Source organism: Paraphaeosphaeria sporulosa, assembly GCF_001642045.1.
Source record: "Paraphaeosphaeria sporulosa strain AP3s5-JAC2a unplaced genomic scaffold CC84scaffold_9, whole genome shotgun sequence".
Lineage (NCBI taxonomy): Eukaryota > Fungi > Ascomycota > Dothideomycetes > Pleosporales > Didymosphaeriaceae > Paraphaeosphaeria > Paraphaeosphaeria sporulosa.
This window is the reverse complement of record NW_017253368.1, coordinates 233070-259354: the sequence shown is the minus strand read 5'-3', so window position 1 is coordinate 259354 and position 26285 is coordinate 233070. Positions and strand designations below refer to the sequence as shown.

At 52.0% G+C, this 26285-nt stretch overlaps 8 protein-coding genes across 8 annotated transcripts; 4 read left to right on the top strand and 4 right to left on the bottom strand.

The window, feature by feature from the left end:
* Positions 1-34: 34 nt before the first annotated feature.
* On the top strand, positions 35-2323 carry CC84DRAFT_1125932 (MFS general substrate transporter). The gene is made up of 3 exons (XM_018175734.1): positions 35-753; positions 801-1650; positions 1826-2323. Exons 1-3 carry the CDS (start codon positions 352-354, stop codon positions 2164-2166), a joined length of 1593 nt encoding a protein of 530 aa, XP_018032325.1. The 5' UTR covers positions 35-351; the 3' UTR covers positions 2167-2323.
* Positions 2324-4997: 2674 nt separating this feature from the next.
* On the bottom strand, positions 4998-6403 carry CC84DRAFT_1178935 (uncharacterized protein; the record flags this gene model as incomplete). The annotated part of the gene is made up of 2 exons (XM_018180374.1): positions 4998-6297; positions 6375-6403. The coding sequence occupies 2 exons, from the start codon at positions 6401-6403 to the stop codon at positions 4998-5000; spliced, it is 1329 nt and encodes a 442-aa protein (XP_018032324.1).
* A 1910-nt stretch (positions 6404-8313) lies between these two features.
* CC84DRAFT_1189333 (uncharacterized protein) lies at positions 8314-8629 on the top strand (the record flags this gene model as incomplete). Its single annotated transcript, XM_018181043.1, has 2 exons — positions 8314-8348; positions 8437-8629. 2 exons carry the CDS (start codon positions 8314-8316, stop codon positions 8627-8629), a joined length of 228 nt encoding a protein of 75 aa, XP_018032323.1.
* Positions 8630-8827: 198 nt separating this feature from the next.
* Positions 8828-11498, bottom strand: CC84DRAFT_1251919 (alkaline phosphatase-like protein; the record flags this gene model as incomplete). Its single annotated transcript, XM_018184350.1, has 5 exons — positions 11027-11498; positions 10712-10937; positions 10450-10575; positions 9525-10260; positions 8828-9476 (listed from the first exon to the last, which is right to left on the bottom strand). The coding sequence occupies exons 1-5, from the start codon at positions 11138-11140 to the stop codon at positions 8828-8830; spliced, it is 1851 nt and encodes a 616-aa protein (XP_018032322.1). The 5' UTR covers positions 11141-11498.
* A 320-nt stretch (positions 11499-11818) lies between these two features.
* Positions 11819-12777, top strand: CC84DRAFT_1220328 (uncharacterized protein; the record flags this gene model as incomplete). The annotated part of the gene is made up of 3 exons (XM_018183156.1): positions 11819-11876; positions 12149-12481; positions 12590-12777. The coding sequence occupies 3 exons, from the start codon at positions 11819-11821 to the stop codon at positions 12775-12777; spliced, it is 579 nt and encodes a 192-aa protein (XP_018032321.1).
* Positions 12778-15954: 3177 nt separating this feature from the next.
* CC84DRAFT_1178932 (uncharacterized protein) lies at positions 15955-16526 on the top strand (the record flags this gene model as incomplete). Its single annotated transcript, XM_018180373.1, has 2 exons — positions 15955-16134; positions 16197-16526. The coding sequence occupies 2 exons, from the start codon at positions 15955-15957 to the stop codon at positions 16524-16526; spliced, it is 510 nt and encodes a 169-aa protein (XP_018032320.1).
* A 3438-nt stretch (positions 16527-19964) lies between these two features.
* CC84DRAFT_1220327 (uncharacterized protein) lies at positions 19965-21013 on the bottom strand (the record flags this gene model as incomplete). The annotated part of the gene is made up of 2 exons (XM_018183155.1): positions 19965-20620; positions 20671-21013. 2 exons carry the CDS (start codon positions 21011-21013, stop codon positions 19965-19967), a joined length of 999 nt encoding a protein of 332 aa, XP_018032319.1.
* Positions 21014-23220: 2207 nt separating this feature from the next.
* CC84DRAFT_1167123 (uncharacterized protein) lies at positions 23221-24528 on the bottom strand. Its single transcript, XM_018179119.1, has one exon. The coding sequence runs from the start codon at positions 24436-24438 to the stop codon at positions 23275-23277; it is 1164 nt and encodes a 387-aa protein (XP_018032318.1). The 5' UTR covers positions 24439-24528; the 3' UTR covers positions 23221-23274.
* Between the last annotated feature and the right edge of the window lie 1757 nt (positions 24529-26285).

Here is a 26285-nt window from a genome sequence, read left to right as displayed (position 1 = left end):
GCACCCACATGGCTCTTGACAGCCCTAAGCCCATCCACAATGCGCCCTCCGCCCTTCGCTACCGCACGAAGATGCGCAGATGCACGACCAGAAACTGCGCGGTTCTTGAAGCTGCAATGTGACGCGCTCGCCTCGCGCTTCTACTTCTCCGAAACGATCTGCAGACGCCTAGCCCGCGGAGCCATACCCGAACTGTCGCCATCCTGACCTCTTGCCGACCTCCAACGCCGGAAATAACGTACCTGACGTCCATTGCTCGACCATCGACATGCGCCAGCTTAAAGGCATGCACGCCCCGCCCCAGGGCCGGGTATCCCCCCTCGTGCTCAGGGTCACGACTTCACAGCGACAATGGCTGCCGAGATGGCGCATCCCGGTCCCGGTCTGCACGCGCCGCCCTCGCGCACCTCTGGCGATGCCGCGCCGACGATGAACCCCGAGTCCCCGCAGAAGAGCGTCGAGGACTTCAGTGCGTCCAACAACAGCATCCTGGACATGGAGAGGGCGCAAGAGAAGGCGAGTGACGTGCCGTTCGTGGATGCGTTTCTGGTCGTGTTCAATGGCCCAGACGACCCCGACAACCCCAAGAACTGGACAACGCGCAGGAGATGGGCGATCACCGTGGTCGTTGGGATGTTGGTGTTCACGGTGACCTTTGCCAGCTCCATCTTCTCGGTCAACATCGGCATTGTCGAAGAGCAGTTCCAGGTCACACAGGTCGTCGCAACATTAGGCGTCGCGCTCTTCGTTCTGGTACGTTTGCCAAAGGCCTCCAAATGCAGGGAACTCACACTATATAGGGCTTTGTGTTCGGTCCCATCGCATTCGGCCCCATGTCGGAGGTCCTCGGACGCCGTACTCCCCTCCTCTACGGCTACGCCCTGTTCGCCATCTTCCAGATCCCTGTCGCTGTCGCACAGAACATCACCACCGTATGCGTTGGCCGCTTTCTAGGAGGCTTCTTTGCCGCGGCACCGCTCTCCGTGGTCGGCGGCATCCTAGCCGATCTCTGGGATCCCATCCCTCGCTCGTATGCCATCTGTATCTTTGCCGCCGGTGGATTTGCCGGGCCCGTAGCAGGCCCAATCGCGGGAGGCTTCATTGCAGAATCACGTCTAGGCTGGCGATGGACGTCCTGGGTCACTCTCATCATGGCAGCCGCTGTGGGCACTCTGGCCTTCTTTTTCGCGCCCGAGACGTCTGCGCCTAGAATCCTGCAGTATCGAGCCGCGGCTCTGCGCAACGAGTCCGGCAACAGCGAGTACCACGCGAAGGCAGACGCCGAGAAGCTCACCTTGGATAGAGTCATGACAGTGTACCTGATCCGCCCCTTCGTCATGCTCATCCAGGAACCCATCCTCGCCCTCGTGACGGCCTACATGTCCTTCCTCTATGGCATCGTCTACCTCCTCTTCGAAGCGTACCCTGTCGCCTACCACGAGCAACGCGGCTGGTCCCTCGGCGTCTCGCAGCTCCCCTTCACTGCCTTCATCGTGGGCATCGTCCTCGGTGCCGCCGTAATCGCCTACAGCACCGCCACCAACTTCACCAAAGCGTTCAACAAGCACGGCAAATCCATCCCGGAAGAGCGCCTCCCGCCCATGATCGTCGGCGCCGTGTGTCTACCCGTTGGGCTGTTTTGGTTCGGCTGTAAGTCCTCCCCTTCTCGCACACCAACTCCACAAAGTGGATGCAATGATTACACATTTTTAACACTGAGATCCGTCCCTGAGGATCACCACGCAACAAACTTACCCATGAACACCCCACCAACTATGTTTCTGCCTACAAGCCCATCCAGGTCCATCTCTAACTAGTTACACAGGGACCGCATCCCCCGCCCAGTGCACCTCCTGGGTCCCCTCCGTCCTCGCGACCGCTCTCATCGGCATCGGTTGCATGGTGCCATTCTGGCAGGGCATGTCGTATCTGATCGACTGCTACGGTTTCTACGCCAACTCCGCGATTGCCGTCAACACCTTCATTCGCAGCTTCTTCGGCGCGTTTTTCCCGCTGTTCACGCACGCCATGTACACGAAGCTGGGGGTGGCGTGGGCGAGTAGTTTGCTGGCGTTTGTGTGCGTGGCGTTCTTGCCCGTGCCCGTGCTGTTCTATGTTTATGGGGCGAAAATCAGGGCGAAGAGCAAGTGGGCACCGGTGATGTGAGTGGGCATTGAGGGGGAGAGGTGCGTTGGGGGCGTTTTGAAAGGGAAAATGGGTAGGCGCATGCATGAGCATATAGACGGCGTTTGCACCGCTGAATGGCAGGTGTCGATGCAAAGCTGGGTATTTTTGGCTTGGCTAATTTCAAGAGTTTTTCATGACTTTTCCAAATTTTGAAGCTGGATGATGACGGATCGCGATTCCTTGTGTTCTGACTGCTACCCACAGTATTTTGTTCGGTTTCGACGCTGCCCTGGCGCATTGATCGTCGTACTACACGCTAGATTCCTCCGAAACCCGCCGACGTCCTAATGCCAACAAGAAGCAATCACTTGCGTACCGCCTATCTCTCAGCTGGCTGTGATGGTGCATCCATATTTCCACCCTCCAGTATATCCGCCCGTCACTCTGACGCCATATGCCAGGTCTCTGGAGCAAGTCTACCACGCCAACCCCTGCTATTCTGGAGAGAGATCTGCTCGTGAGGCAAGCGGCGTCATTGCTCAACCTCCGGGTCTCGAGTGTCTTGTACGAGCGCGGTACCCATCGTCGGTACTCGTGTGATGCACTGTGCATATTCACGCTTATTCTTTTATGTTGGGAGCAACGGCTGATACTGATATTTCCTTCCGATTTTGTACTGTGGAGAACGGGAGGCAGAGAGCTGGGTGTGAGACCTGGAGGCTTCTTCAACGGGGGGAGGCGTGGGGCAAATCAGTGGTGGGGAGTAGGTAGACTGCTGCTGCTACTGCTGTTGTGTGTGGTCTCGGAGGGACGTTGGCTCGCCGGACACCCGGTGCGGACACTTGTTGTGTCCCCGCTGTCCGTACCGTGGGTATGAGGTCCGCGCTGGGAGGCCCCTGGGAGCTTAGGCTTCGGCGTTTGGACGACGAAGATGAATGTGGACGGTACAGAGGACCAGATCATCGTCCTATCTATGGCCGGCTCAACTCTGAGCTTGCAGATTGGCGAAGATGTTGAACAGGCTCAGAACCATGGCCAGACGGATTTCCGGCCTTCGTGCCGATGAAAATGGAGGTTCGGTGTCTTTTCTGTGTTATGGCTTTGATTTGAGTTATGTGTGGTGTGAAGGCTTCGTGATGATGGAATTGCTTAACGATCAACTTGTCAAACTGTGACTTGATAAATGTAACAAGTCCTACATGGTCCTACGGCGGGATAGTTCTACCTGATGTACCGCACTCATAGCGTTTTCGTTGTTCCTTGCAACCAAAGCAAAAGGCACGATCTCCTGAACCGCCCAAAACGCCTGTTTGCACACGATCTTATCTCCATGCGCACTTGTAGCTCTGCTCTTCCCTCCCTCTGTAAATCTCTTAGAAACCAACTGCTTGCGTCCGTGATCGACGTACCCCTTTTTCACGCTATCGAACCGCTGCCGTGCAGATCAGCTAATATCGTGAACACACACGATGCCTGCGCTGTATCATCCAATCGAATTGGGAATGCGAGAAGCAAGTGCGAGCATCACAAGAGTACGCCGAGGTGCACTAGCCTGTCATCTCTTCGCATAGATGTAGCCTGTTATGGTGTGATGAGACTAGGCTGGCTACATGACCAAAAGCTGCAAGCGAATTGGAAGCTCGAGATGGGGATCGTTCGCCGGTAGCTTGAAGGACGAGTCCCGGTCCCTTGGCATGTGTTTGAAGTAACAGCATGAGCACGATGGTGTAGTATGTCGTATCGCACGTGTTTCTCAGCGTTGAAGGCACGGGAGGATCGATGGAGGTCGGAATGCTTGAAAGCGGTGCGGATGCCGGTGCTGATTGGGCAGCTTTTCGGTGTCTGCCTTTCTGATCAGCCGGAGAACGATGACGATGCGATAACGCCCGCAGATACACTCTGCATGCCTTCGTCGCTTCAAGAGTGCAGAATCTCAGGAGACTGGTAGCAGTACTGAAACGATTGCAGATGGTGAGGCTCGGTAAGGTAGACGTAGCATGATGTGTGTGAGTGGAATGCAGATTAGCAAGGATCACACATGCGAATGGGTCTGGGAAGCGCGAAGGCTTGCAGAATGCTTTCCTCTAGCGACTATACGCCACATGTAAATAGACAGCTGTCGTATCTCCTCACTTCACGCGTGACGAGTGGCCCGTCAACCACCCTCAACCCACCAAAACAGTGCCAACGGATCACCCTGCATGTGCCCCCTTGTCCTATATAGTCTTTATAACCAGCAGCAATTCTATCATTCAGGACTGTGATAACATATCATGCGAACAGATGGCTCAGCGGTCCCGCCGCCAGGATACGGAAGTCATTTCCTCGGGGATTCGAAGCCCTTTCTTGTTACTGCTTGCAGTTCAACTCCGTGCTGCAAAGGTACAGGTACCTATTTCAAGGATATTTAGTTGTCTCGCCGCAGGGAATAGTTGATGGTGGTGCACAACTTGTGCGCAACTCAGCACTGTGTGTTGTTGCTGGGACCTTTGCTCGGTGCAGTGCACATTGTGTATTGTCAGCTGAACTGAGGAGTGCCACATTCTTAGAAACTTAGGGTAGTTCCACATACTTTTGAGGCTAGGCCAATTATTGTGTAGAGTGAGTATCTATGACAGTCTCGCTATGTTAGTGGAGGCCCCACCCCCTCTTGGAGGGGCTCAATTCGCTTTGTGGTTCCGCTGGAGAATGAAAAAAGCTACACACCAGAAATTAGAATATCCCAAAGTCAGAAACGTACATGATACATGCGCTTCGCGAACTTATGGTATTGAACACCCAATAGTTGTGCACCCGCCCGAGGAATTTTCATTCATGCAATGAATCGTCTCCAGGTTATGAATCAGTGTATTTGAGGTAACCCTGCTTCCTTAATTCTTCACCATCCCCTCTTGTTCAGACACCACCGCTAGTTCATTATTCAACTGTAGATCTCTAAAGAAATCTCGAAGGTTGAGAAAGGTCTCCTGTATCTCATGCGCCGAACGATCATCAACTATCTGCTCATAATACATGTGAATGTTGTACTCGCGAGCTCGCTGGCACCAATCCTCTTGCACCTCGATACCCGCCAATGCAAGCTCTGCTCGGAAAGCCTCACTGCCGAGCAGCAAGAATGCCAAAAACTGTAGCCATGTTCCGCCCTTGAACATGAATGGTGCATTTCGGATAAGCGCTTTCAGTGCCCCACACCATTGGGAGTAATTGCTGTGAACATTGCCTTGGCTGAATGCGTCGTCTTCAAGGCCCTGTAGTGGGTTAGGTGTCAAGGTTTTGAAGATATCTGCTACGCTGAACGCCATGCGGTTTTCTTGATCTGAGTAGTTCTTCTCTTTCTCAGAAATCATATACTGGTCAATTTGGGCGATAAAGCGAACTTTGGTGTCCCCGAGCAGAATATCTGACTCCGTGAACCCAAAATCACAATGCAACTCGGCCCAAGTCGCCCGAAGGATGCTCGTCGCCGACATCTCTTCAGACCATCTTTCTCCCAAGATATACTTGATTCTAGTGGTGTCCTCCTCACTGGCGAATATAAACTCCCCGTCCTTCAGCCCAGCAGCCCAATCTTGCTCGAGCTCCTTCACAGCATTGCGCCTGATAGCCCTCCACATCTCCCATTGAGAGTCTTCACTGTCATTCTCCAAGCATGTCGTATCTTTAAGCACTATCCACTCGCTGCCATCGCGAGCCTTAAATCCGAATGTACTTCCCTCGTTCAATGCTTCTCTCCACTCTGCAGCAACCAGCCCGTTAACCTCACTCGCGTCTTCCCAGGTAGTTTTCCATTGCACTTTGTACAGAGTCTTTGAGGGATTGAATGGATGTTGGCGCGATGCGAGGATACGACGAGCTGACCATTGACTGATTCTGTCGCCACTGGTCCCTACGATGCGCGTACGATTTGTGCCTCTTTTCTCCGGCTTACTTTTCCGCCCACGAGATGCGCTTGGGTTTTTGCTGTCGCTCCCGGTGTTTCGTTTGGGAAAAGGGCGGACGACGTGCTTTGGGGTCGGGCGGGCGGCGCTCTTCGCGGCGGTATAAGGAGTATGGCGCTTGCGGGGAATTTGGTTATGCATGCGGCGTTCTAATGCAGCTTTGGACATCCCGAAGGGCGAAGATGCAGCCACCATGCTGGGTGAGTTTGGAATTTTGCACGGAAGTTGATTCCTTGATGAGTGTAGTTATATAATCAACATGCATGCAATTGGAAGCGTTCGTGTTTATTGGCAATCAACGCAGCACACAGTCTGATACGCTTGATTAAGCTTGCCATGGTCACGCAAATTCTCAGCAAACGGTTCACTCCGGTGTGTAGAGCTATCGTCTCGTGAAAAGGGAGTTCCTCGTAACGAGTCACCGCGTGACACAATCAGTTTGAAATTGATCCTCTAACAGTGAACAAAGAAGCCATTATTGTTTCTCTTTTCTAAATTCACTTTCATCCGACTATATACTGACAAACCGCAGGTAGCGCACAGCAAGGATAGTCTCACACAACATAGATCCATGCACTCTTGCCTTATACCCGTCATCTCACACGTGCGGTGATACAATTGTCCCGAATCTCAAACACCTTGTACTCAAAGTTTATAGTTACCACGTCCAAAGATACATGTGAACAAAGAACGATCGGAGCATATGAAACTCATCTCTGCCCATAAGATCTCCCTACACTCGTCTACAGTCTCGAGACTCCCCCAAATCTAGTGGAATAGATTGAGAAAATGCTCTTTGTCCTCAAGAAAGCTTTTATCTCTAAATTGGTGAATAATAAGCTATTCGTGAGCTTCGATTAGGACGTATTTAATGCAGCTACATACAGTCATATAAGACTTTCGACCCTCGATTTCCCAGTTCAGTCAATTCATGTTGCCCACCCCCCTAATGGTACACTACCTGGTCCTCACGATCGTATACGTACGCTGCATCTTGTCGTGTAAGATTAACCGCAAGACCCCTGATGGAAAGTAGATAGAGTTGCCTTGGTTCGAAGCCAACTCCACCATTTCTGATCGAATCTAACAAGGGTAGTTCTTCCGTCTTCTCCTTATGTGCCAACTTCTTCTTCATTGATTTCCTCTCCGCTGCCTTGGCACACTTCATGGGTCCGTCATTTCTCAATGTTCCGGGCGCATTTTAGCCAAGCATACGGCTACCGAGAAAAACAATTATGTCATTCCGCCCCCGTCCAACCTAGCTACGTATCAGACAGCCTTGCAGATCCACACTTAATACATAGACAACAGTCAAGTCGTGCCACGAAGCCGTAGATGATCTATACTACTTCGTCTTATTTGAAGTGCGATATTCGACCATTCACATCGAGAAGGATGTGATTTGAGGTTCATTTGAAACTGACATCTCACATGAGGAAAGCCAAGCTGCACTACGCCGCAGAGGAGGATTGGGATCAACCAACAGTACCCGATCAACACAGGTCAACTGATACAAGTATATACATTCTCGCGCGTAAAAACGAATAATTACGCAAGGCTTTACTATCATACGAAGTCAACATGTGGACGTCCAACAAATCAAAGTTGCTACTTTTTACAGCATCAAGACTCCTCACCACGGCGCTTGCGCAGAATTCCTCCTGCCAAGGCTATGACCGAGGAACCGGAAATGTGAACTCAACCGGCCAGCACGAATTCACTTGGAACTCCTCCTACGCCACCGACGACCCATGGTATGTCTCTGTCCTCGTCGGATTCCGGGGGTCCGAATGGAACGATGTGCAAGACATCAAAGCAAATAGCTACATCTGTACCTGGAAACGTACCCAACGATACCAAAATCTGTCTCTACCAATACACCAACATCAATGCGACGTTAGAATCCGGCGGGGAGAATAACTGTAACGGCGTGATCAGCTCGGCGTGCGTTGATCACTTGGTCAACGCACTGGGCGAGCTAAATGGTGGCGAATGTCCCAGTGAAAATACCGGGACGACGTCCGATGCGTTCAACAAAGCGTGCCCCATGTTATACGGCGATTATGCGTTCAGTATGGCTCTCCCTCCCTCATTCATAGTCATTCCCTGTTCTCGCTATTTACATGTCTCCCACACAAGTGGACATTATTTTTGATCTGGCATTTATGGCTTGTGTGCCTCTAGCTAATAAGTTTGCACAGGCTCCAAGCCCCTCGACGTAACCAACGACACGTGCGCTTACACTGACATGCCCGAGGTGCAGATACCAGACGGCTACAGCACGTTCGGGACGATCATGGGCCTTGAGCCCTTCAAGACCACCCGCGTAAGCGCCGATGCAAATCAGGCGTATGACATCTTGACACGCCAGACGATTCGTGGACCCTGAATCGAATTTGGTGCAAAGCAGCGTCGAGTTTGTGTGCATGACTGCGAATAAGACGGTGGAGGGGAGCCGTGTGCCGGAGAAAGAGAAGCCGTGGGAGAGTGCTGGGGCTGAAGTGAGCGCTAGGATGGTGGGATGGGCGGCTGCTGTGGTGACGGCGGCGATGCTTGGGTTGTAAGACTGAGCTTTGAAGACAGCAAGGATGTCAAGTCCTGGGATGATGGACGTCTAGATCTTTGATCGATATACCTCATGCGGAGTGAGTAAAGCGGCTTCACTGCCTCTCACGAGGAATGAAGCATGCATGTAAAGCTGTCATCGCAGGCACTCGTGCACTACTAAACTCTTCTGAGCTCCTCTTTATCCCTATGACCTTTCAGATCTGTTCCACCTTTCTCTCCCCTTGATACCGCCAAGGCGTCTTCATAAACCTCTTCGGCTCCTCCCTCGCCCCCTCCTTCCAATACTCATACTCAATCCACGCATCCTCCACCATCTGTTCATCCATAGCAGCTAGCCACCTTCCCAGCTCCGGGGCCAACGGCACGACCCCCGTCTCTAGCACGTACTGCTCCCACAGCTGCATCAACTCCTCAAACACGGCCTTGTACTCTTCTTTTCCAGCGAGGTCGAACACCTCGCCCGGGTCTGACTTGAGATTGTACAGCTGCCACGTTTCTGTCCCGCGAGGCTTGGGGATGAAAACAATTTTGAAGTCGCCCTTGCGGACGGCGGCGCGTCCGCAGGTCTCCCAGCCTTGGATGAAGTCGGCTTCGTGGATGGATGGGGTGGTGCCCCGGATGAAGGGCATCATGGATTTACCGCGCATCGAGACGATTTCTCGACCACGGTATTGCGGCGCTGGGTGCGATGCGCCAGCCATATCAAGGATTGTCGGCATGATGTCCATGATAGTCGCGAAGTTGTCGGTGATGCTGTTGACTTTACTTGCGTCGAGGGTGTCGGTGGGAAATCTAGCGAGGAAGGGAACGCGGACGCCACCTTCTGTGGTATAGGCTTTGTATCTGTACATCATTAACAGGATGATGACAGGGAATGTTCGTAGGTCATACAATCTACTCGGCGCAGTAGCGGCCTGTGCCCAGCGCGGGCCGTACCAAATGAAGCTATTCCCATTTCCCAAGTTCTCATAGCTATTGTCGTAGTATTTCTGCAGATGCCCCATCATCTGGCCTTGGACAATGGGATAGCTTTCGTATGCGGCGCCCTCCGCTCCATTGTCGCTCATAAAGCACACAAAAGTGTTGTCTAGCTCGCCAGTCTCCTCAAGATGATCGAGTACGCGACCGACGTTGTAGTCAATGCACGACACCATCCCCGCAAAGCATTCCATAGCGCGGCTAGACATCTTGCGCTCAAACTCCGACATCTCATACCACGCCTTGACTTCGTCTGCGACAACTGGGTGCGGCGTTACATCCTCTTTGATCATGCCCAGCTCCTTCAACTTCTTCAACCTCTTCTCGCGGAGCACGTCCGGCCCCTCATCATATACGCCTCGATACTTATCTATGAATTCTTTCGGCGCCTGGAGTGGCCAGTGTGGTGCGGTAAATGGAAGATACGCAAAGAATGGTTTTTCATCGTTTGGGTTTTCAGCGCGCCATTCCTTGAGGTACGAGATAAGCTTGTCACCGTAGCCATTGCTAGAGTACCAGCCATCCGTGAGTTTGCGCACGTACTCGCCATTCTCGGAGTGCAGCGCGATGAATGACATCGTCATGAAGTCGGGGATTTTGTCCCCTGCGGCTTTTTCAAGCTGAGGCTCGTAGGCATAGTGATTGCTACCTAAGGGGAATTTAGTAAGTTGAATGGCCATGTAGTCACTCATTTCAGGTCAAGGCATGGAAGGTTGAATCCACAGGGATATTTTGGAACAATTGAGCTTCGTGGGTGAATATGAAGCTTTTAGCGGTAGTAGAAAGGCAGTGCGAAAAACATGATCATGCAATTGTAAAAAAGGAACGCAAGACGTACAGGCAGGTAAATGCGCAAAAGATTTATCGAACCCTCGTACTTTCGGCGAACGATCAGGCGTGAGTCCCAAATGCCACTTTCCCGATATGAGAGTTGCGTAGCCGTTATCCTGCAGAACCTCGCTCACTGCTCGCGACATTAGCTTTATACGACGTTAGGAATTGCTCCGAGGATTGGTTTCAAAACCTGTGTGAACGATGACACGACCCCCAGATACTCCATGGTATGTTTGCAAAGAGTTAAGTCATGTGAGAAAACATACCAGCGACAACACGTTCATTCAGATACCCTTCATATCCCGGCATCCCTCTCTGAGGGGCAGTCGACATCTTGCCACTCGGATCGTTCTGGCCGGAGATATTGGTCCACTCGATGAGGTTGCCTAGGCCGGCTATATGATGGTCTGTGCCGGTCATGAGCATGGCTCGGGAGGGTGAGCATGCTGCTGCGGCGTGGAAGTCGGTGAAGCGGATGCCTTTTTGGGCGAGCTAAGCGGATTAGCTATTCAGCATCTTTTCAGTGCAGAGAACAAATTCACTCAAAGAGCTTGAGTAGTAATACAAGTAAGATTGTGTACCTTATCGAGATGTGGTGTTTCGATCTCCCCGCCGAAGCATCCGATGTCGCTGAACCCCAGGTCGTCTGCTAGGATGATGAGGAAATTTGGGCGCTTCTTTTCTGCCATGGTCATCGATAAGCGTACTTATGAAAATATTTCCAGAACTCTGCTCTGGCACTCGCGTGGGAGGTCTATGCGGGCTGTGCGTTGCTATCTGTGGTAGAGGTGAGGTTGGCGTGATCGAATCAAGAATGCGCGCGGCCGACTCCCGTCGCGTACTTCCCCTCTTCTCGCTCTATTGCTTAGCGCGAGGCAATCTTGCCGACGCCGAGTATCTGTAACGTGCGAGACGCGGAGCCCTGAAAGACCTCGTCCTCGGGGTCGTCGACGGAGCTTTCGCCCGGCTGCACTAGGAGGAGCGGAAATGAAGCTGGCGGGAACAGAGCAGGTCAGGTTCGGACGACAGGCACGAAATGAGGCTCGCACTCCGATTTGTATCTCGCAGCGATGTAATGGGGAATGTTTCGAGTGCGCCAATCACGGTGCTCGCCGTCCGACGTCCGCCGTCGACGGACGTTCCTGTGCAGTATCCATGCTAGTGCCCTGCAGATCTCCCCGCATTGTACTAGGGTCGCTCAAAAGGTCTACACAACCGTCATAACCAACGTTGACTCTTATGCAGGGCCAAGATTGCGTGATGCACTCTTTCAGCGTCCAGGATGGATGCGTGTAGGACCCGTGCGGTGGTTTAAGATAGGTTGCGGTCGCCACCGACGCTTGTGGGTACTCAGTCACGCGTGAACGCACGACATGCAACCAATCGACGCTGGGAAACGTGCGGGCATACTGGCTGGGGACCGTGGTCTACGTAGGAGGCTTCCTCTTCGGCTATCACTCGGGAATGTGAGTGTCCCTCATTGCTGCGGCTCAGGTTGGTGGGTAGGGTGCGCTTTTGGTGAGCGGCGAGGCAGCGCCTGCCGTGGGGGAAATTTCGCGGTCGCTTTCTCCAACCGCTATCAACGCCCACGGCCCTCACCACAACCACCACCATCATTGCATGCCCTTGCTGGCCCACGATCGCTAGCGTCGGTACGGGTCGCCACGGAAGACGCCCTCGGCGTAGCTAACAGCTTCGCGTAGGCGGCGTGCTGACCCTGCAGTCATTTGTGACCTCCTTCCGGGTACGATACAGCCCACAAGACTCGCGTCAACAGCCTTCGCTGCAGCAACTGGGAGCCTTCCTCGCTTGCTTCGTGGCCTGGCCTGTTACGAACCGGTATGGCCGTCATAAAACACTCGCGCTGGCCTCGGCTATCTTTGTTGTCGGCGCGGATATTCAAACGATCGACACCCACGCAATGGGCGCGTTCTACCCCGGACGCGTCATTGCGGGCGTTGGCCTCGGTGCAGCAACCGTCGTGAACCTCATATACAGCTCGGAGATGACCGCGAAGCACTTGCGCGGACAGATCGGTTCATTATTCCAGTCGAATTCCACCATGTGAGTCGCGCCTTCTCCCCCTGCATGAGGCAAGCGTCAATCACCAACCTCGCGGCACAACGAAGCTAACACACGACCAGCGGCATTTCCATGTCGTACTTGGTCGACTATGACCTTTTCAAAGGCATCTCTGCCCAAGGAGTCAATGCAATGGCAGATCCCCATCGGGCTGCAGATCGTCCCCGCTGCGCTCCTTGGTCTTAGCATGCTCACGCTCAAGGAATCCACTCGATGGCTCACTCAGAAGGACAGACACGAAGAGGCCTAGGAGAGCTTGAAGTGGGTACGCGCAAGCGACTCCGCTGAAGTAGCGGCCGAGATGGAAGGGCCAGCATTGGCGTCAAAATCGAGGCACGTGAGACGGAAGGCTTTCAGGTCAGAGGTACCGCATCAACACCGATAGTGAGCGCGCACATAGGCTGATTCGCGAAACTGGAGCTCCTTGAGGGTTCCAACTTCAAACGCATATTTATAGCCTTCGCCGTCTTCGCCGCCGAACAAGCTACCGGGGCCACTGCTTTCGCCTATTTTAGTCCACAATACTTCAAGCTGCTCGTGGGGATCTCCTGTTAACGGCTGTTTTCGGCTGTCAAGGTTGTGGCATGTTCAACTTTCGTCTTATTTCTCTCGGAACGAGTCGGTCGCCGACAGGTGCTCATATGGGGCGCCGTCTTCATAGCCGCATGCCAGATCAGCTACGCCGCCGTGATTGGAATTACCCCAGCACCCTCGAACGGCAACACCACACCAAGCGGGATCGCGACGGTCGCCTTGATATATCTCTTTCTCATCGCATACAACTTCAACTGGGGTCCCCTTCCTTGGCCGTACATCTCAGAGATCTTCCCGACACAGCTCCGAAGACCTGGAGTAGCCGTTGGAGTGTCTTCTCAATGGCTCTTCAATTTCATTTTCTCTCTCGCCACCCCATATATGATAAGATATGGGATGGGGCACTTTCCTCCTCTGGGGTCTTGCGAATGCCTGCGTTGCCTTCGGTACCTTCGCATTTCTGAAGGAGACAAAGGGTCTGTCGCTCGAAGAGATCATACACGACGACTACGGCCGCGCAAGTAAATTTGAAGATGTGGAGGGATAGTTCACTCATCCTATTCATGCGAAACGCCCTGGAGAGGATTGGCAACGTTTTCCTTTCTCAAACAATCTTCGATTTCCGGAAGCGCGCAACTTCCGGGTGTACATATCAAGCCGACATAATCAGAAGCATCGTTCTGTTTACATGTCGCAGATAGCGCATGTGATGGTGTCTGCAACTCTCTAAACGATCTCATCAACTGTATCAAGTCATGCCACTAATTACTTACGATAGATATTACTGAGCCTGGACGCGAGTTTCCTAAGAATCCCAAACCCGGAAACAGAGGCATTGTCATGCCTCCTGGTCCAAGAATCTGCTTCGATCATAGACATTTGACTCTTTACATGAGGATCAACTAGGAAAAGCCGAGTGTGGACATTTTCTTCATGACTGGGTAAGTTTTCGAATACTTGTCCTCGCACCGGGCCCTCCAGATACACGAGGCGAGCAGACGTCTTGAATTGAAAGCAATACGCTCAAGCCTTTTAATAGTCATGTCAGCCACGAGTAGTCTATCAAAAAGGTACTAACCTCTTACGTGAGTGCCAGGGCTACTATCCCTCGATTGCTGCCAGGGCCGGCCAAGGTCTGCTGTAAGACCAGATCCGAGAACTTATGGAAGCATTCGACTCTACAGGAGATGTGTCTGGCTTCTGTAAGTTCCATGTAATCAGCTGTTAAAGCTACTTATCCCTCTCGTTTGCATCGCTCGCATATGAATCATTCTTTTGTCTCATCCCATTCGACTTCTTCGCGATTTGCAACCACACCGGACTCAACTCCCGTTCTATCAACTCTCACCCCAAGACCCAGCAACACACCTCCCGAAGTAAGCGACCTCTACCCTCCGACCTGTCTGTGAGCAGGTGACGCACTTCTCCCGCGCAACACGGCTGCATGACACATGTCTCCACGAACCTCTCAACACCTCGCCGTTCATGAAAGACAGTCATGCGCCCTCTGCTACGCGGAAGCGGTGTTCTACCCTACCCTCTGGATCTGGTTTCGCTGGGTACTTGTGTGCACCCTATGGCTGCAGGAGATTGTGTTCGTTGGTTGGTTTCCTACGGATTCAAGGTGGTATTCTGGCGCTGTGGATCTCAGACGAGTCGTCTGGTGTTGGATGATTGTCATGCCGTTGCGCTAGACTCGTCTGAAAGTGCTGGGTGCTGCCTCCAAGCTGCTCGCGCGGTGCGCGGTGTTGGGTGTTTGTTGTGCCTTGCGTACGACTCGCCTTAAATTCATATCCTTTCCTTGAGGCAGACTGAGAGATTCGATGAATGAGGAGGAGGGTTGTGGTGTGTGATACGATTGTGAGAGGCGATGAGATGTACGACGAGGAAGGTGGCACCCTGTCATATCTTGTTGATCTGAGGTTTTTTGAGTGGAAAGATGCTAACTCGAAACATTGAAGCTATTGTTCGATCGGCTTCTAACCTGGTTGCTGAAGATGGGAGAAAGCGCTGCCCCAGGTGGCTGTTGTAAATGCTAGCACTGCAATGCGCGCTATGGCTCGTCCGATAAGTGGCAACGGATGCGTGCATCTCCGCTTCCGGTGACACGTAGCAAAATCTCATCTCCGCAATGGACGGGCCGGACCATCCATAACTTCGATCGCTCCCGGCTGGCTTCCGTAGATTCCCATATTATTATGGTCCTGCGCCGGCGAACTAGACACTGGCTTGTTGACAGTGCTTGGACAATGCGGCAAACCGGAGGATCTTAACTTCTCGTCGTTCGAGATAAATCTTGTGCTACTCAAGACAATCTGGTCCTGAAGTGTCATTTTCGCCGTTCTCTTCAGCACATTGTCTGTTCCTGGATTTGTCAGCACAAATTCAAGATGCAGATGAATAAAATTCCGCGGAGAAGATCAGTCCATCAGTTCGAGTGATTGAGATCATTGCCGCACCGGGCTACGTTGAAAGTTTTTAACTATCGTCATGGGAAAGAAACGAAACACAAGGAGGCATGGGACGACTTACGTCTGGAGTGTTGTCTGCAAGTATACGTTTCTGCACCTGTCAGCGTAAGTCCCAAACTCCAAAGGATACGGAATCATGAAGAAAACCAGATCATCACATAAATTGAGATCTTTCTTGTCCACACGGGTCATGTCGGACAAAATTTGTCGTAACGGGACAGCACAGAAACTTTGAAAGCGTGTGGAGCGACTTACAATTGTTTGTAAGACCAGTGCAACGGGCTTTAAAGGTCTGCATCGTATTCGACCCTAGGACTGTCAGCACGAACTCGGAATACCGAAGACGATGCAGCCGTGGAGATGGTCGGTCCATCAGTCCAAGTGATAAATAGAATTGCCCATACAGGGTTATTCATGACGGAATGAATCGTCATGGGAAAGAAAAGAAAATTCGGAAGCGCATGGGGTGGCTTACTTCTGTGGCCGTGTCCATAACGCCGATTATCCTAGGTCTCAAGGAGCACTATCCGTGTCCAGGCCTTCTCATGCGAGTACTACCTCCTAAATCCCAGATGGGCGAGACAGCTTCCTCGATTCGGCAAGTGAGGATCCACTTCTTTCGCGATGCCAGATGGCATATGCAGCAACTAGGATCTCCAATTAGCGGGTACAACACGCAGCACCGAACAAACAACACGAAAACTCGGTACAATCAGGCAGCGAAGGTTCCATCATGAACTACATCGGAACACACATGCGGCTTGCGCCACCGAAGTTATGTCATCACTGTAAAGAAACAGAACGGGGGTACGGGAAGAAACTGACCTCGCTGGACCTCAAGGTCGCGTTTGGACCCATGTCTCCTGTGGCTGGCAGCGATTCCGCTGGCCCACATAAGAATTGCGATTCGAGGAAGAACTTCGGGCCTATGAGGGATAAAACCAATATCTCGTTGCCGGCGGAGAATGCTTGTCGACAATCTGCGCTGCTCTAGGTCGCGGTCTCTACAACATCAATGCTACCATCGGTACAGCATCTCATACCTCGCTTCGAATATGGTCGCGGTGTTCCTGACCGTACAACAACGTCTGTCGCCCTGATAGACGTCTACGAATGAGTCTATGGGCAGCTGGCTGATGGCTCGTCTTGCTCTTCAGCCCTGGGCTTTCTAGCCTACAGTATCAATCAGTCGCTGAGCGTCCCGGCCCAAGTCTCAGTTACTCGCGCCAATCCATCTGAGAGTGCGGTCGTCCTACTCGCCCGGTTCTTTGGCGTCGTGCCATCGGTCGGCATATCGCCCCAATCGATTTGCGGAGGTCTCGAGTGACCCAAGCCTCGTCTTCTTGTTATTATTGTTCTTCTTGTGCGACAACATGCGACAAAATGATACTTGCCGGTGCAGACAGGGCTCATCCTCCAGAAGTCCATCCTTCTGTATATCTTTTTGTTTCAAGCTTGGGCTCGGGGTAGCTTCTCAACGAAACGATTCCGTCGGCCCGTACGCGGAACTTTCGGCGATTATGGAAATATTGTGTTAAGGAGACATGAATCCTGTCGTACCTGCAAAGGAGTCAGCGGGCTCCTAGCTTGTGCGGACATTTGGTCAATTGGATGCTTACCTCTACCCTCGAAACTGCGGCGAGTGCCAAATGTGGAAAACTCCTTGGAATGGTCACTCTCTACCCCCGTGATCTGTGAGACATATTCGCGGCCGCCTGCTGCTGGAAGTGTCGAAGAACTCACCAAAAAGCACCTCCACTGGCTTAAAAGTTACTGATATGCGCGAATGCTGAGCGCTGGGCTGCGTAGACCTGAGAGGACACTTACAAGTCGCGTTCTCGAGCTTCGTCTGCGTCGTTTAGATGCGGGCGCGGTGGCTTGTCAGACTCGTACAGCAAGCAACGCTTATGCAAGCTGGTGATGGTGGCATTTAATCGCTGCTACTCTGTTGTTGCCGTTAGTCAAGTTGGTTGTGAGCTTTCATGAGAACCACGGAGGTATTTCTACCATCGAAGCTTCGCCGACGGGAACAGGTCTCGAGATCGCTCCTCTAGGGACCCACTGAGAACAACAACTGCTGCGCGGCATTGGGCTGAGGTCCCTGAGCGACCTGAGGTTCTCGTTTGTGTGGAAGAATTCTGTGGACGCCATACTCCACATGGTACAAATTGACCCCTGCGGGAATGCTGGGGCGGCCGTAAACAGAACCTGGGGTGTAAGCCAAAGGCGAGCAGACCAGGATCAGAATAGGAGATCATTGGTTCATGCGAAGGCCCTTTAGTATTCTCGCACTGTGTTGCTCGTGTCGGTATTGCGATCCAGTGGTCGGGCGACCGCTGTTGTTGACCTGCTACGGGTAGCGACGTCGCAATATCCTTGGAAGCATGTCAGTTGCTTACTTGCCCCTCAAGTACCTTGATCTGACGTTTCCGGTCATGTTGCGGTTATTCTGCTGTCCTTCGCTCGTCTTTGGTATGTCTGGCACGGTGGGGTGACTAGGAGAGACGGAGCGCGCTTGGTGTGAGCAAACCGGTCCTCCTTCACGGGCTGTGCCTTACTAAAGGGCTCGCAAGTGCATCATTCGGCATCGCTGCGCTGTAGAAGTAATAAGAGTATCGGGTCTGCACGCACGGTGTCGAAATGTAGCGTGTGAGTGCGGCGATGCGGGCGGCGGGGGCAGAGAGAAAAGGAAGAAGCGGAAAACACGTACTCGACAAAGGCAGAAATACGCAGCGTTCCATCCCTGACCCATGGACAACCTGAAGACTCGAAAAAACGCTGTTGTTGTGGGTGTCGAATCGTTTGGTTGGGCAATCGAGGTCGTCGTGGTGATGGTGGTGTAGACGAGGCGGAGACGTAAAGGCGAACGCAGTCTGGCCGGTCAGCCACACAGCAAAATTGCAGGCGCCGGCGCTGGCGCAGCACGACTCGTCGGATCCAAGCTTATGTTTGCAAGGCCATTTGAATCCATGATGCCATCCGCCTAAGGTGTGCGGCGGCCTGACGGCTTGAAGTCGAGATGCTATGGCGTCAATTCGCCGTGTTTGCTCCGTAGGCGCCGATGCAAGCACCCTAGCCGGCTTTGCTTCTTGTACAAGCACATATAGGGCACTTCTGATTGCTAGGCACAGGCACAGAGCCGCCTTCACTATGCATACTCTAGCCGCGGACATTCCTGTCCGCATCACGTACTACAAATTAGCGTCAACAGGACCACGCGGAGCTCAGCAACGTATTGACCAGGAAATTTACGAGCGCTTGACAGCATATTATCGAGAGTGCACCTTTACCTCCAGGACTTCGGATAAGCCCTCGTATATTGACCACCTTGAGGTAACCTGAGCCCTAGAGCATGAGTATGCCCACGGCGTGGCATGGACAGCCGTCTCCTGTTATATTCGAGGCTATTGTTTTCCACCAAGCTCCAGTGCTGCGATACAAGATGAGGTACCTCACGATAAGCTGGGATTTCAGTCACAATTGCGCCTCGTGATGCTAGAGAAGCTTCGACAAGCATACAATCCAGGTCGATCTGGCTCGGCTACATTTGATTGAGCTAAATGAAGAACTCAAATTCATGACCTGTCAAACTCGCGGCCTCCTTGGATGTCACGGATCAGAGCCATCATCGTCTTCCGTCCATTCATTTTATATTACACTGCTCCATCAATGAGCGCCTCTCTACAAGCTCCCACATACCATCCGAAGAGCGTACTTCGATATCGCCAATCTGGACACGAAGGCTCATTCCCTCTCCCACAACAAAGTGCCCAGGTTCTCCTTAATCTCCTTCCATGCTCTTGGGGCCATGTCCTCTAGTCACTTTCCTCCACCAACTCTGGCAACAGTGCATTGTTTGCAAGCCGGCCAGAAGCTTTTGGTTCAATACTGGTCTCTCCCTGCGCTGTTCTTAGGTTGTAGCCGCGGTTCAAATACGCATGTCCAAATTGTCTTGATAACGTACTTGCTTGGGATCGGCGGGGCGCTCCTTCTCTTTATGAGCCCGATAGTCTGAAGCGGTATCTACAATTTCTTCAAAGAAGCACTGCACTCCGGAGGGGTCTAGGGTGATTCAGTCTTCGGCGAAGGTGTTGGCTCCGGGATTGACACCTGGTGACGCAACGGAGAACTGTAATGAAAACCATGTTTTTCTCATGCTTCGCCGTCATTGTCGAAGGCTTATATCTTTTCACATGGAAGACACCATACTGGAATCTATAAGAAAGAGCGATAGCGCTGTCTGTGGAAGCTGCCCCATACGGCGTACATGATGCAGAGTCTACGGTTATGCCGGACGTCATTCTGGCAAGCCCAGGGTCTATCATGCATCTGGTATTTGTATCCATATTCAAGAGAACGGTCATTTGGTAAAGCCTCAAGATTTCACCGTCTATGATAGCAGCGCGCTTGTTCTGCCGTAGACTGTCTGAATTCAAGAGTACAGGTCTGAGGCCAGCGCCATCATGTTCCTGTAACCACCCTGATAATACTGGCTCATCAAATCCTTTGCCCTATCCTCCATGTCTTCGATGCGCAATCCCGCAAACTCGAGATCATCCACCCGGACACGGAGCTGTCTCAAATCGCGCTCCAGCCGTGCTCTAAGTGTGTCAAAGAAATGTTCCCATACGGCTGCTTCCAGGCTCACCACTACCCTTGGTCCTCCCCACCGCTCTATCTCTTCGTAGACAGCGTTACAAATTACCCGAAGCGATATCTCTTGGCGAAACTCGGAGTTGTTGTTGCAGAACGAAGGCGGAGAATTGAGAAGGCCGGCTTTGATCCGATTTAGGTGTGTTCCAAGCGGTCTACTTCTATGGCCTTCCCTGCGGGAATTGAACTTATTGCTGAAATAGTTTGCTGCGCAGGAAATTGTCTCTTTGAAGCCCATTTGACGAGCGGAAGGGTCGAGAATCATGCCAGGGTCTTTGAAAGGCTCGAATCCTATCGCCGCCACGGGCAAGAAGGACGGTGCGACGAAGAAGATAGAGTGTACTGGGAAGTTGTTCAGAGTACCCGTGTTCGTGGACCTTGTAATGACTTGAGGATTGACGTAGATGTCGTATTCGCGGACCCGGATATCGCAATCTTTGAGACGCTCGTTAGCTTACTGTCGTCGCAGGAAGAGGGTAGCATACCGCTACTCAAATAAACCAACAAGGGTGTGCTGAGGATTACAGAATGGACGCATTGGCCGAAGTATAGGGCCTGCAGCTTGGTCGTGTTGTCCACTCCGGCATCACAAAACGGGTTTTGGGCTGCAGGTGCACTAGGGCGCTCATACGTGAGATTGTGCACGCCTTTAGCATACTCGCCCTTGATGAACCTGTGGTTGAACATGACCTCTCGCTCGGTGGAGAACAAAAGATTGACGACTTCAGCGATCCGAGAGAGAAATTGCAGCCATTGCTTCGCGCGGCCTTTATCTCCACAACTCCGGAGCGCCTCAATGATCCCCGTTGGGGTAGGTGTGACCGGCATTTCGGCGAGAACGATTGGATCAAGGAGAAGTATCTTGGTTGTTCTATCAATTAGAGTACAGAATTCGAAAGTTCGAAGTGGGTTACACCATAATGTGAGGTCGCGAAGCCCTTCCGAGGTGAAGTCAACCGCAGTGGCGCCTAACGCAGATACGCTCCCCAGCGACAGACGCACTACTAGCGCGACTTCCTTTTGCTCTCGCCATACATATATTTTCCTGCTGTTTCCACTTCCACACCGCGTACTTCTCCTTCGCCATGGCGTCGCATGCCACAATCCCCGAGCAGCTCGCTATCAATAGCGTCTGCACCCTCGTCTACCAATTGTTCCTCATTTCCGCCTCCGCCGCGCAACGCTACGATATCTACGACATCAGAGCGCTCGCCGATAAGGAGGAATCCCAGTTCTTGCTGACGCTCCGTCACTACAAGCTCGGCGCGGCATACCGCCTTCCTGACGTCGCTCCGAACATCAAGCAGGCAATAATCCTGCATAATTTCTGCAACTACAGCTAGATCATCATGAAAGATCTGCTCGCCGACCTTCTTTGCATCGGTAAGTAGCCTCGCAGGCTCTGAATAGAAGTCGCTTGACAACCCCTATTTCGCGCTATCTCAGAAAAGAGACGTACGAGATTGGGACGCTCAGACGGCTGCCACATAGACAAAAGGTGCTGCTAGACAGCGATTTGCTTTAATCTAAAACATCCACTTAATCCTACTATCCGAGTGGGCGTATTTGATGTTCTGCGGAAACCACGTCTCCAAATTCACGTGCAAAGCAAACAATGCTTCTCCCACACCATCATGTGCATCACAACGGCACAAGGCTGCTTTATTCTCGACTTGACGGGGGAGCAATTCGGCTTCGAGAACGCTCTCTTGCTTCCTGAGAATGAGTACCTCGAGCTATATACTATGGACAAGAAGACTTATTGCGTCGGAGAAGTTGAGTCGTTATGCGTGTACTCAGTGTCTAAAGGAAATGAGTGGTGGCACCAAGCGCAAAGAGACTTGGAGAGGCTGGAGAGGGAATGGAGGGCAAGTTTTCCCGTGGTCAGATCCAACTGGAGGGCCTAGTGTCAGAATTGGAGAGGGGTTTCTTGAGAGGACGCTTGAGGGAGATGGTGTACTGGGGGATCCGAGATCGTGAGGATCAAAGGTATCGTGGCTCGTATGTCGCTTACAGTGAGTGACAATGAAGAGAGAGTTATGATAGCAACATTTGAAGTGAAGTTTTCAATTCGAAAATACCGTGTTGCGCTTTTTGAGGCCCAAATACTGTCGTGCGGGCAACCGCGCTCGCGTAGCCTACTAATCGCCACGCACTTTTTTGTGCGTTTGAGCTCGATTATGCTGACCTCGTTCACCTAACTCACAGCGGATAGCTTGCTTCAGAGCCCCGCTCCGTCCATTTTATCACTATCACTCCCACACATCTTGTTTTTATGTCCACCAACAGACCTTATAGGGGCATATATATTATCCAATTGCAATTGGGGGTACCTCTGACCGTGCGCTGGGTCATGTCTTAGTCTATGTAGTTGTTAGGTGGTTGCTGAGCGTTCCACATCGCAGTAGGTAGTTGTTCACTTGTGAGGTGTGCTAACAGTTCCATTCGCAAGAGAGACGTAGGACCTGGTCAGTTTTCGAACTCTTTTTGTCGCTGCAAGTTTGCACCACCTGAGTCAATCAAATCCTGAGACAGCCCATTTCGTGTTGGCTACCTAGGTATCTGTCCGTTGTTTACTTCACTGCGACCCCGCCATGACTGGCTGATGTGCACACGGCAGGCACCCCCGAGCGCCCCAAATTATTTTTCACGAAGGACTACATGCCAGTAATGATTGTGTTGTGCCCAATCTCTGTTCTTCTTGCTTGTCCAAGCCTAAGTATATCATGGCAGTAACCACGCACATCACCCTGCCAACATCCATCACGGTCGTTTCATTACCTAGCATCAAGATCTTACGGCACAAAATTATCTTTATATGGCGGTGCTGTTGCATAGACAAGATACCAGAAAGCAAGCTCTAGACTCTACCGCTGGTCCGTTTATGTCGCATCAAGCGGCCATCGGCTGTCCCAACTTCTCCAATATCACACACCTTACGCCGACCCTGTTCTAGCATAGTCAGCATAGCACTTTGTCACACGGTGGGATGAGTACAGCTACGCGAGGAATTCCGAGAACGGAAAGCAATTTTAAGGGCGGTGACATTGCCTTGAACACACGTGTAACTGCAAAGTACCAACTCTTCGCTATGCCTTCCCTTCAGCCTTCTCACGTGCCAACCTCCTCCAATTCTTGGGATATCCCCGACTGATTCTCCATTCCTCACCCTCTTTCATGACCCGCTGATACTGGTCGAATCTCCATCCTCCAGCATTCTCGTCCAGATGGCCGATCGCACCACCAAAAGCCCACGAGAAAGTACCTTCCGCCCTTGCCCCATCCGAGGCTTCAAGAACGCCAAGCGCAACGTCTACCATGAAATTCCTCTCATCCCAGGCATAGAAGACGCAGGCCGAGCAATTGCTGCAGAAGTAACGCTGAGCGTCAGAGGAAGACGCAAAGTAAGTGAGCGATCCTACGGAGGGGTCTTTGGCGTCGACCAGCGCTCTGAGGGCATCACTTGAGTCCGGAAAACCTGGCACCTTGTTGGGGAAATGTATGTCCTTTAGCTCGGCAAAGGCCCAGTTCCAAACATCTACTCCTCCAAACAAGCGACACGACTCGCACGCACAAAAACCCGCCAGCGCCTTGTGTGTTTTAGGATCGACAAACCAGGGCAGGTCCTCATCCTTTACCCCGTCGTAGCTAGGTGGTTCCCAGAGCAGATTGACGCCACCGCACCTGCACCAGATGTGTACCGGGTCTTTGGTCTTTGCCTCGTAGCCTGTCAATTTGTCGTGCGAAGGCCAGTCGTACGGTATAGCCTCAGCAAGTTGACCGTTCTCATCTTCCGCACGCCCTTTGTAGCGTTTAGCTTCGGTGCCATCTGCGTTGGGCTTGCGCAGCCACATCGATGCGCCTCCGTCTCCGGTATCGCCAACGAAGATATGCTCTGTGGTCTTGACGAGATCACTGGATACATTCTTCAATGTGCCTGTAAACACTCCAAGTTTTTTGTTCAGGTCTTGTGTGTTTGCGAAGAACAATGGCGTCGAGCAAGTGGGGCAGAAGAGGATATCGTATTTGGGCGAGAAGTTGTAGGCTTTGAGGCTGGAAACATCGACGTTGGCTCGTTCTTCAGGCCAAGGGGAATCTTGAGTGTACATCGCACCTGTCGCATGACGACAAGAGTCGCAGTGACATGCCCATCCTTCCAAAGGGAGATTCGACTTTGGGACCTGAGTTGTGAAGGTGTTGGCCTTGCAGAGACAATTCGCGGTCAGTGTAACGAGATCTTTGCTGGGAGCCATGTTGGATGTGAAGACTGGACAATCTAGTGAAAGGCTGGCATCGGGGACGCTGTCAGATTATAAATCGAACCAGGCAGCAAGATACCCTGGCGCGCCTTGTTGTCGTGAAGATCATCGCGCTTCGCCTGATAAGGTATCGACGACCGCAATTGGCGGGAACATTGCGGGGTTTCTCGTATTCGAATTGGCGAAGAACGCGAAAACACGTGAACACCTGTCGAGGCCCCACCTAGAACAGATTAACGTTCCTATTTCCATTTGCGCTCGCACGCAGCAACCAACCATCACTTTATCCGACAACACGTTCATATGCCTCGCTCAAAAGCCTGCCGCGATCATGCCAAGACCCACCCTCGTAGCGCAGACCGCGAAGAGACTTGAACATTGAGAAGACTGACGAGAAAAGGAAACTCCCGTCATCTGCCCTTACGACACCAAGGGTCCTATTGCGGAGCCGCCTCCACCAATGGAGTTCTGGGCGCACAGTTACAACATTCGTCCTGAGAATTGTTTCTTTGTTATGTATCACTGTCCTGGGACTCGAGCTCAAAGCCAAAAGCACCGCACGCGGCGAAAATTCCAGATTGAGCCTCAGACAAGCCGACCTTGACGAATAGTGGCACAAGTGCTTCAATATATGCCTACGTGGTCATGAGTACTTCCAGTGCTGCCGGGACTGAGCTTCCGCAGTCCAGCTCGAGCGAATGTGAACAATCTATCCCAAGCGATGATACGCGATCCAGCTCAAACCCGGTCACTCAAGTTAATTCGATTGAACAACCTTCTGAGTCCGCTGAGAGCGACCCTTCGACTGTGACATTTTCGAGCACTTCTAGATCTATAATTCCCAGCACCAATAGCACAACTCTAGACCCACAATCAGAGACCAAAATTGCACTTGGTTCATATTCGAATAGCTTAAAATCTCTCGATCACAATTTCCCCGTGCTCAGATGATTCCAACTTAAGCTCAAGCAGTGATATAGCTACTCCTACCTCGTCTCGGACCCTGCCGTGCGACGTCTCTCAAGAAAATGAATCGTTGAGAGCGACTCTTCCATCTAGTTCATCTACTTTCTCTTTGGAGACAATAAGCTCGGCAAGCGTGGAGACAACAAGTCCCGCAACCATCCAGACATTGAGTCCGGCAAATTTAGATATAACAGGTTCGCCGAACACAGAGATAGCCTCTTCGTCGAGCACGGGCACGGCAGACTCAGCGATGGCGGAGAACCCGAATTTTGGGAGTACAGAGACGACGTGTATAGCAGATATGGGAAGTGTAGTTGCGGCCGGATTATCCTCGACGTCTGAGAATGCTAAATCATCATCCATTGCAGAGCCCGCGAAGTCGTATCGGAAACAGTGTTTGTTTTTACTACCTCGATCGCTAATTTATTCGACTCTGTAGCTTCCCATTCACACAGTGTCGCTGCGCCACTAAGCGTATCTAGTATTCCGCCCAAATCGAGCTCTGCGCTTGCCAAATCTACGACTCCGTCTGCCAGCCTAAGCGTGGACCAATTCACCAAGCCAACCTCATCACAAACTTCAGGCACCACGCGAAGTTTTGGTGGCACCACACAGAATCTCAGCTTGAAATCCACAAGTCCGTCGAAAGTTGAGCCTTCAGTACTGGCTACCCAAGCGAAACTCAGAGCTCTTGAGCAGTACACCGCGATGTTATTTGAACATATACGGCGGCATTTCTTATCAGCTTTTATGCGCAGTGGCAAAGACCACCATTAATTAAGTTCGATCGGACCTACTCCGGCGTTCAAACCGCATGTTGAGTTCTGATGATATCCTCAAGTGCTGAAGCTGCAAGCTGAGCGCGCGCTAGAGTT

Coding starts and splice junctions, on each gene's coding strand:
- CC84DRAFT_1167123 (XM_018179119.1), bottom strand. CDS start 24,438: ATGGCTCCCAGCAAAGATCTCGTTACACTGACCGCGAATTGTCTCTGC.
- CC84DRAFT_1125932 (XM_018175734.1), top strand. CDS start 352: ATGGCTGCCGAGATGGCGCATCCCGGTCCCGGTCTGCACGCGCCGCCC. Junction 754..800: donor GCGTCGCGCTCTTCGTTCTG/GTACGTTTGCCA, acceptor CACACTATATAG/GGCTTTGTGTTCGGTCCCAT. Junction 1,651..1,825: donor TGGGCTGTTTTGGTTCGGCT/GTAAGTCCTCCC, acceptor CTAGTTACACAG/GGACCGCATCCCCCGCCCAG.